At 38.6% G+C, this 10,102-nt stretch overlaps 2 protein-coding genes across 3 annotated transcripts; one reads left to right on the top strand and one right to left on the bottom strand.

Annotated features, from left to right (window-relative positions):
• The first annotated feature begins 49 nt into the window (after positions 1 to 49).
• LOC108030085 (bcl-2-related ovarian killer protein homolog B) lies at positions 50 to 9,980 on the top strand. Of its 2 annotated transcripts, none has more exons than XM_044092354.2 (5): positions 50 to 191; positions 8,923 to 9,157; positions 9,224 to 9,370; positions 9,440 to 9,748; positions 9,808 to 9,980. In XM_044092354.2, exons 2-5 carry the CDS (start codon positions 8,936 to 8,938, stop codon positions 9,970 to 9,972), a joined length of 843 nt encoding a protein of 280 aa, XP_043948289.1. In that variant the 5' UTR covers positions 50 to 191; positions 8,923 to 8,935; the 3' UTR covers positions 9,973 to 9,980. The 2 variants fall into 2 exon arrangements, with proteins under 2 accessions (XP_043948289.1, XP_016958212.1); XM_017102723.3 differs by having other exon boundaries at positions 61 to 191; positions 8,852 to 9,157.
• LOC108030083 (uncharacterized) lies at positions 5,053 to 7,812 on the bottom strand. The gene is made up of 4 exons (XM_017102721.3): positions 7,389 to 7,812; positions 6,670 to 7,272; positions 6,442 to 6,608; positions 5,053 to 6,377 (listed from the first exon to the last, which is right to left on the bottom strand). The coding sequence occupies exons 1-4, from the start codon at positions 7,739 to 7,741 to the stop codon at positions 5,842 to 5,844; spliced, it is 1,659 nt and encodes a 552-aa protein (XP_016958210.2). The 5' UTR covers positions 7,742 to 7,812; the 3' UTR covers positions 5,053 to 5,841.
• Positions 9,981 to 10,102: the final 122 nt, after the last annotated feature.

Here is a 10,102-nt window from a genome sequence, read left to right as displayed (position 1 = left end):
ATAGCAGGTCACACTAAGCGATGACACTGATTCGATAACTGTCTATCGATAAGGCGGCAAGTTCGTTTTTGATTTCGGGCTTCAGTTTTTTCAACTTCAATTCATGCCTAGCCTTCGGCGAGTTCGGAACGTTTGCGGCAGCGTTTCTCGGCCACGCTTCTCAAATTTCTGCAATCGGTGAAAAATAAACGGTTAGTGTTCTGTTCATAGCAAAGAGAGGTGAACAATAAAAATTATTTGTGGTTTCCGGTGATTATTAAAAAGAAAACCTTCAACTAACAAACGCTGACCGTGAATACTCAGCAACCTGATTTCGATTCCATTTCCAAGCAGAACGCGCCCCGCATAAATAATTGAGTAATTTCCATGCCGCTCAGACGGCATTTAACAGTTCTCCCTTATTATTCGCTCATCGTAAACTGGAATTGAACAAAGATAGCAACAAACGACCCATTATCACTATCAGCTTAAATTGCGCATCCGACAATCAAAGATAAACATCCGTATCAATGCGAACCATTGCCAAATATGTGATAAGCCGGTTAAAGGAGCGGCATTACTAAATATCAGTTAAAAAGTAATGGTTACGAGAGCGTTTATTTAATAAATTAAATAGAGGTTTTAAAAGTATTCTTTTGAATTTTTTTAACACATCGAAAAGAATAATCCAATTCCTAATGAAAAACATTTTTTATCATTTAGCTCATGGTAAAATATTAGAAAAATGAAAAAAAAATCAATTTTAATAAAGTGATAATGAAAATTAAAAATAATGGATTCTATAGGTTTCGATATTTGAAAGTGATACAACTTAAATAAAAAAAAACAGACACAAAAAACATTTTAAAGGTCTTTCAATAGGCCGAGAAAGCATTCAAAAGATAATGGCAATTTTGTGTTTATATTGTTATAAGTACGGGATAAATATCAATAATTGTAAAATAAAAACCCTACGGTTGAACGCCCTTTTTAACTGGAGTTAAGCCGCAACCGCTGAAGGGGAAAAAGGCCCACAGCAATTTTAATTTAATTAAATTTTGTTGTTTTGTGAGCTTGTCGGTTAATGTGTATGTATGCTGTTGCTTTTTTTGTTGATTTTGCTGGATATTCAACGTAATGCTTCCACCCACATCGACGAAAGAGACAGCACTAGCGCAATTGACTTTGCCATAAATGATTTTTGTTTTTTATTCGTTTTTTTCTCTTCGTTTTTTAAGTGTGTTTGTTTGTTTGTTTGTCGAGTGGCGAAAAACGTTGGCAATTAGCGGAACGACAAATGTTTATTGACAAAGGCGTTGGACACTTTGATTTGCTTGGTCTATTCAGTGAAAATTGTTTGCGATCTTAAGCGAAAAATAATTCCATTGCATGGGGGTGCTGTATTTCAAAGTCTGGATGGGAAATTTAAGACTTATTGGGTGTATCGTTTTAATATGATACATATATGTTTTGTAAACTGTGTGTCGAATCATTTAATGGTGCATTCTGACATTTAATACTTATTTTCACTTACTTACTTACTTAATCAGACATTTTTCTGATTATTATTTGTACATTTTTATATTTTCGCAATTAAATGTAAATTTGCAAGTAATTTAATGAGCAAGTAATTTAATTTAATAGAGGTCTAGCTCTTCTTTATTATACTAGGATTAAATATGACAAACATTCGTAAGCCATTAACAAATTATATTTTATCAAAAAATTTTAATAAAAATGTTTAAAATGTAAACCATTTTTTTTACAAAAACTTATAATAAGAAAAACCTTTCTGAAAAAATCAGGGATAATTATTATTACGAGTTTTAAAAGAAAAAAATTAAAAAAAATAATTTTTTTCGTAAAAAAAAGTATTTTTTTAATTTTTTATTATCGACAAATAAGTATAATAAAATGTACTTTTTAAAAATCAAATATTATGCCCTTCTCTCCTAAAGATATGCTTGAGAACCCATAGCAAATGGAAAACCCATTTACGATCCATGTCAGCACAAGTGTTTTCAGGATGTGAAACAAGATCACATAATACCCAATACCACAAGGTCCGCAAAAATAATGCAATTAACTGGCGAAATGCACCTGTAACACCCTGCACCCCCACCCCTTTAACCCCACAAAGCACCGAGTTTTAACGCTGTTCACGTTCGATTTGAATGACGCAAATTGTTGGCTGAAAAAGTGCAAAATCAACACTTAATGATCTGAACATTGTTTGCCACCTGTAACGTCTGAGGGTGGTGTAAATTTCCAATTGCCAACGATGTCAAACAGAGGCGTTTTTATGTCTGCTAATTTCCCATTTTCATTCTCGCTCGAGCTGAGTAAGCCGCAAAACAAAATAAATTAAAAAATTATAGAAAAACAGCCAAAACCGTAAAACCGCAAGAGTGTGGCTAAAATAAATGGCAGTATTTTCCAGCATTTTATGTGTCGTTTAAGATATAATATTACTCCGAGCTGTCAATTCTGTCCGGCGATCGAATTTGCAATTAAATGTAAAATGGCAATTTAATGAACTCTGATTTGATTAACCAATCAGCGATCGAAAGTCAAATTGCTCCAAATCGTTTCGAATGCGAGGCAAAAGGAGAAATACGAAAAATTAACGAAATTCCAATCTGAGTCTGCGTAACTGTCAAATGTTGTAAAAAATCAATAACACAAATGTTAACATGCTCACAATGCTAAAAGCGCAGCCCACAAAAACGAGTCGAACAACCAATAAAATGGGCAAAACAAAAAGCACAAAAAATGAAATGCCTAACGACGCTTTAAGGCAACGCGGTTTGGGCCAATCCAAGCCCGAGATAAAGCATTTGACACTTTTGGCTAATAAAAGTTGCTAATGAGTGCGAGCAACTCGCTGATTCCGAGATGTTGATTTACTTATTTTTTATAGAGCCCGGCCAATCGCAGAGCATTATTAAATGGGTGCTGGGAAGGGGTGGGGAGCTCCTCTAAGTGTGCATAAATCGGTCAGAGTTCGTGAAATCCAATTAAAGTTAAAAACAATTATTTAGAATTGATTGAAAAGGTTTATTAAGTTGGTAAGACCACTTCAAAATTGTAATCTTTTTAAAAATAAGAGATGTTGTTTGTTTTTCTCCAATAAAAATTGGTTTAGAGAGATAAGAGTTATTTTAACAAGGAGAAAACCCTCTTATAAAGATTTTTACACAATAATTTTTCCTTTAAAAAATCGCTAATTTTAAAGAAAAAATGTAAAATGAAAACATCATTATTAAAACAAGCTTAAAGTGAACAATAAAATGTAAGATATACCTATATTATATTAAATAGGTACACTGTACATAACAGATACCATGGTTTTCAAACACTTTGTTGATTATGACTATCTAAAAATGGAAAATATTATACGTTATAAGCAGCATAAAGGTTTAAAAACAAATTTCTAATTTGGTGGATGAATATTTAGTCTTTACTCGTACCAACATTAAAAGTAAGGAAAGTAAAGGGCCTTATACTGCTTTAGTTCCTTAAATTATCATAAAATCTTCGGATAAAATACCCATTTCTGCTTTACTTTATAATCAATTAACTATTGATTGATCGAATAGGAGAAACTTAATGTCTTGATTAGGCTGCAGCTCTCCCAGTCTTCCCTTTTGGAACCTTTTGAGTGGTCAGCCTCCTTTAATGATCGGCGAAATCATCGATTTCAGTCATGAACAACGATCCATTCATAGAACTGCGTTTTGCTTGTCCATTGAAAATTGACTAAACTGAAGTGCGCTCATAAATATTTATTAGGCATTGCTAAACCGGGCACTAAGTAGTCGATAATTTAAGCAGACATGAAAATTGTTTAGGCCATGTCCACACTGCGCTGGTCCATTCGGCCGATTTGGCTGCCGAATGAAGAGTGTAAATTGGCGCGGCAAGTGTACTTTTTCGCAAGAAACCGGGGGGAACGGGGGGATTGGGGCTTCGACTCAACTTCAACATTATTTTATAGAGTGCAGTACACGGATTGCGGCTAAGGCGAACACGAACTTAAGCGCCAGTTGGTGGGGACGACATTAATTTATGTTCGGCAAACATTTTGCCTGCCATTTAGGCGACAAAGACAAAGTAGCCTCGCCTGCTGCTGGCCAAGATTTCCCCGATTCTGTTTGTGTTCGAGCCGGAGCGTGTCGGGATTATTAATTAGCCAACATCTCAGGTGAAGCCGGCGAAACATCGGGCCACATTCCCCATCCGGAGATGGGGATGCATTTGGGGGTATCTCGACAAGCTCTTGCTGATCTCAGCTGTGGGAATGCATTTTGCGCCTGGGTTAGGATAGGTCAGCGTTAAATGCTAAAATATCACCTTGTTTTATGGAAATAGAAAGTAATTTAAAACAACTTTAAGCAGTTTCATAAGGTTTTTAAGTTTTTTCTTTTTTCTTACGTTATATTATGAACATTAATGTTTTGGTACATTTTTGATTTAAATTTGATATTTAATATATTGAAGAGTAGTCCAATGATACAATTTTTGCTGTCACTCTAAGAATTAAATACAATTAACACTTCTAATTTATTTTTCTTAGAACATTTTAGAGATATATATCCTATATATGCCAATAATGAAAGAAAATGTATCTAAGTTTTTAACAGTATCTTATTTGTTATTACTTTTTGTTCGAGGTTTTTAAAATGTTTAAAAAGGTTAAAGTTACTTCAAAGCCCGTTAAAATTAATTAGCCTTTAAATACAATATTTTCAAAAGTTTCTTTAACGGCTCCAAATATTTTTACGATGAGTCCTATAAATATACTATATGAGCTTCGTAAACAAGTAATTTTAAATGAATAACTAATAAGAAAGCGAAGCGATTTTTCCACGAAACGAGCACCCAAATACCAAAATATCCACGTATCTTTTCAAGCCCCCGAGAGTAATTAAATTGTAACTCTAGACTTTTGACCACCCATTGAGCCAAAGCGGCTGAAATCAACGGCTAATTGGCTGCGATTTTCATGCCCATTAAGCGTTAACTGTCAGCCACCAGATGGATGGATTATCATATACGAAAACCGACAACAAATTGCACCAAATAACAAAGCCAAAAATCGCCTGTGAGCGAGGTTTCATTAGCCGCGCTCGAAGCGTGAAAACGTGATAAAATTTCGGTTTCAACTATCTGGCCATAAGTAAGAAAACTAAATCGCAATTTGCGAATTGCGCGCGCAGTTTGGAAATCAGTCAGTAACTTGGTTTGCCTACTGGCTTTTTGAGGTTTTTTACATTTATTTTTGGGGCTTCTATTTTCAGGCAAGTTCAATTACAAGCGACATGAACATAAATTACATTTTATTAAGTGCTAATTTCTGTTTTAAGCCCGAAATGGGCAAACATCGGCTCGTTACTGATTCCACAGAGGCGATAAGTCAATTTCCTTGGCAGACAGATAGGCAAAAGACAGGTCCAGGCTGGCGCCTTAGATAGCATTGATAGGTTGGCGTTTCCAGAGACTCGGTTAACAGAAAAATGGATCTGAATTCAAGGAAAAGCCAGTAGAAAAATTTAAATAATAAAATCCAAAATTGTAAAAACGAATATTTTTTAACATAAACTTCCTCATTGCTTTTTATTTGGGTTTCTATATTTAATAATTAAATTTCTTCATAAACAAAAAAAAAATTTTAAAAATTTTGAAAATTTTTATTTTTTTTACACAAAAATTATTTTTTTTTGCAATTTGGGTTTCTATATTTAATAATAACATTTATTTATTAATAAGATTTATTTTCGTATGATTTTCAGAAATCTTTCATATTTTCTGCTTCAAAAAACATACATAAAAATAAAACTGGACACAATTTTCTAGTTTTGACTACCTGCCGAATTTATATAAAGCTACTATGGCTACTCCTAAAAGCATTACCACAAATCCCAAGCTACCAAAGAGGGCTAAAGACTTGGAAACCTCTTTGACGCCCAAATTGTCATTCTCCATGTCTCCTTCTTTTGGAGCCATATCCCCTTCACCGGGCATTACCACCCGGAAGGTTAGATGCGAGAGTTCCGAAACTTCCGTACTGTTTCCGTGTGAAACATTCCGTCTTCTCCGTTGGCCCACTGAAGGCAAACAATCTTGAGGTGTAACCTGGCAATCTTCGCGTTCCAAACAGCCGGTGATTCGCATAGATATAACCAAAACGTCTCCACTTCGCATTCCCGGAAACATGACCGCCTTGAAGTGGAGCCTCTGACCAAGAGGGGGTTCCACAACGGGCGCATGGGCACAGATTGCCTGCATGGCGGGATTAAGACAGCCCCGGGAGCTGACCAACTGAGCCGTGTTGAGGACTTCTCCTCCGCCTCCAATCCTCTGCAATTGGACATCACTCAGCTTGGTGTAGTTCCAGCCTAAGAAATTCAAAGAGTAAGGTTAAACATATGCTCTATAACATAAAATTATTTGACATCATACCATCTCCGGCTAGAACATGGGCTCTAAGGAGGAGCTCCTCGCCCAACTGGACAGCCTCATTGCCCTCCAAGTGTCGTGTATATCCAGTGTTTCCCTTTCTCAACAGTTCCACGTGCGTCCGAAATTGGTTTCCTCCATGGGCGTAGCTACCCCCACTGCGAGCTTGCCTAAACAACAGAAAAATCCTTTAATTATCCATAGATCTCTACAAAGGAAATCATATCCTACACATCGTTGGCCACGCCCATTTTCAAGGCATGCGTTTTGACTGCCACTCGCTCTTGGGTCTTGCAATGCAGGGTCAAGATTGAATCCCCACTGGTTCTTAACCCCCTGATGGCGGGAAAACGCAAGCGCAGACACAGATCCTGGCCACATGATCGCACGCCACATCTCTCGAAATTCTCTCCAGAAATATCCAAGAGCAGAAAACCTCGGGATAGTTTCATTTCACAGCGTTTGTCCAGCTGATCATCGTTGTCCTGATCCACAGTGGGCACGGCTCCCAAGAAGCTGTCCAACTTGAGGACAGCTCGAAAATAAGCCCCCGAAAGGCAGCGCATGTCCTTTAGACGGAGTCTCAGTTGATTTTGTTCCTGGTTTCCATCGCTGGGGGGCAGGTAAAGTGGAGCTGGTGTGGAGGGCTTAAGCGGGAGTACGGGCACAGCCACTGGAGCATGGTAATCGTAGCCAGGAGAATGGATAGTCTCAATATCCTCGCCAGGATCTTGAACAATGATGGGTCTTGCGGTAGTGGTAGTTGTGGGTGTGGAGGTGGTAATAATGCTGCCCGTTGGTTGGGGATAGTAGTAAGCTGGATAGGTCTCCTCGCTGTAAGGGTGGAATATGGAAAATATTTTATGAAGAATGATTTTTTGCCTATAAAGTAATGATTTCATTCATTTTTTTCTTTTTCTAGGAAGTAAGAAATAGTATTAAAGACCCACCTAGGCTTAGGACTTTCGTAGTTGGGCCTTTCCTCCACACCAGGCGGTAAATAATGCTGACTTAGTGGTATAAAGTTGCCATGTCCGGAGCCCTGAAACTTCACACTGCGATTCTCTATGATCTCCGGCAGGCTAAACTCAGTGGTGGCCGCTGGAGCCACTGGGGCAGGAGTCACGGGAGCTGCAGGCGGAGGTCCATATAAGTTCGAGGGCAGACCCACTTGAAAGGGCACTTGACCGTGCAGATAGTTTCCGTAGTGTTCCAATGGAGAGGCAAAAAAATGAGACACATCCGCGTGGGTTTTGTGGATAGTTAACCATCCCAGAAGCGCCACGATCCGCTTGGTTGACATTTTGACCAATAACTGACTGATTGGGCTCCAAGTGATAGTGTTTTTATAAGCTTCCTGTGGGTATGCTTGGGCGTGACTCCTATGACCTGGATTGATTCGAAACCAAATTATTCTGGGTGCTCGCACTTTCGCAGCTGTCACTTTTAATGGCCTAGTCCCCGAAAAAAGTGCCACACGACTTTGCTGTAGCAACTGACTTTCCTTGATCACGAAGTGCATTGAGTGGGTCAGGTTATGTAAAGCTAATTGCGAAGTGCGCTCCGGGGAATTGGTGGCCAGTGACCATTGATCCAAGTTCGGTTCCATCTTCGCGACTCACTTGCCGCGCCAGCTAGATTGTCCCACAAATCATTTGCCATTTGACATCTCGCTTGTGGACAACTAATGACAACAGCTGCGACACAGCAGCATTTTGGCCATATTGCGAATTTCTGACCGCTGTTAGCCAGAAGCCAATCAAACCTAACGAGCCGACAATCTGTCCGTTAATGTGACCATTTTAGGCAGCCCCGAGCAACAGTCATCGTGGAGCGTCATAATGGAAACTAAGCAGAGGAAAAGATACGTAGATCATTTTTGAGTACCTGGATAATTAAAATATATAAATATAATTTATTTTTTATGTTAACCTCTTTCAAGATAAAAAACAACCTTAAAAATGCTTATTCAAGCAAAACGGATAATGTTAATTATAATTTGATAAATACGCTATACGCATTTATAATATTTATTATTTTATAACAATTTTCTGCTGTGCACCTTCGATCTTTAAGCACTTGCACACGTGGGAAGAGTTCTCTTTGCTGGTAATCGGATTTCAGAGTTCATTTACTTGTTTTTGGGCTACATTTATGGGGTTTCAATCAGTTAAACATGACATTTATGTATTGAGCCAATTATTTTCGATGTAACTGGTTTCTGCAGCTGGTTATTATTCCCAGCGGAAGATTTGCCAAATTGAATGCAATTAATTGAATTAACAAGCCACTCTATTCCGCACTTCGTGGGGGATCGCTAGAAACCATAACTGGATGGTTGAACTAGTTTTAAGTTGATCTATGAGCTAAGTCTTTGCCACCTCTTGCCATACTTATGAGCGATTTCCCTCAGGATATCGAACGATCTCCGCGCCCGCCAAACATGCCCGGCACCTCGTATCCCACGAATAATGATAATTTCAGCAACGGATTTCCGATGGCCACCACACAAAGTGAGCGTCTCTTACAGGCCCAGAATCGAAGAAAATTTAGTTTTCCCGCCACACTCCATTCCGCCTCTCTGCTGGAAGTGGGCGGTGGACCAAAAGACACCACTCGGCGGAGGTTGAGCAATGTCAGCGATGCGGTCACCAGAAAACTCTCCTATACCATTGGTTGGAAGGCGGCCCAGATTCCTGCGCAGGATATCATCACCCAGGTTGGTGCCAGTTTTTTCAACAAACTTATAGTAAATTGTAATTTCATATATATATATTCACTCCAGGGTCGTTGCCTCTGTGGCCACTATATCAAGCGGCGTCTGAGAAGATCAGGATTGTTTAATAAAAAGCTAGGACTGCAGCGTATACGTAGCATTCTTGGTTCCACCTCCATGGGCATTGTAAGAGATGTTTTTCCAGCGGTTCAAGTGGTAATTACCCTAAAAATACATAAAGTCTTTATTTTAAAACTGATAAGAAAACAATGTACCCTTCCTTAGTTGGGTGACGAACTGGAGCGCATGCATCCGCGTGTCTACAACGGAGTGGCTCGTCAGATTTGCCGTAATCCTGGCGGTGAGTTCCATACTCCAGATGCTGTGAGCTTGCTTCTGGGAGCTGTGGGTCGCGAGCTTTTCCGGGTGGAGATTACCTGGAGCAAGGTGATCTCGCTGTTTGCCATTGCCGGCGGGCTTTCAGTGGATTGTGTGCGCCAAGGTCATCCAGAATACCTGCCCAAGCTTATGGAGAGTGTGTCCGAGGTGATTGAGGATGAGCTGGTTCCATGGATTAATGAGAATGGTGGTTGGGTAAGGTTTTTCCAATTATTTGTTGTTTACATACTTAATGATTTATTTTTCCTTTCCAGAGCGGCATCAACACTCATGTTTTACCCACCACCAATAGCCTGAATCCTTTGGAATGGACCACTTTGATTATAGGCGTAGTTTTTGGCTTAATTTTAGTTTTTATGGTTTTGCGGTTCATAATTAACATGATTATACCGAAAATATACCAACGATTTACGAGCTGAACTCAAAACTTTTCAATACTTAACAATTTTAAAGCCACAACAGCATTTTAGACTGGGTTGTTTGATCTAAAAAGCTTTATATAAAAGCTTTTTTAAAAAGTAAACATACGATTAGATTGTAATAACGAGA

This window comes from Drosophila biarmipes, chromosome 2R (assembly GCF_025231255.1).
Source record: "Drosophila biarmipes strain raj3 chromosome 2R, RU_DBia_V1.1, whole genome shotgun sequence".
Taxonomy (NCBI): domain Eukaryota; kingdom Metazoa; phylum Arthropoda; class Insecta; order Diptera; family Drosophilidae; genus Drosophila; species Drosophila biarmipes.
This window is presented reverse-complemented; position numbering and strand designations above follow the sequence as displayed.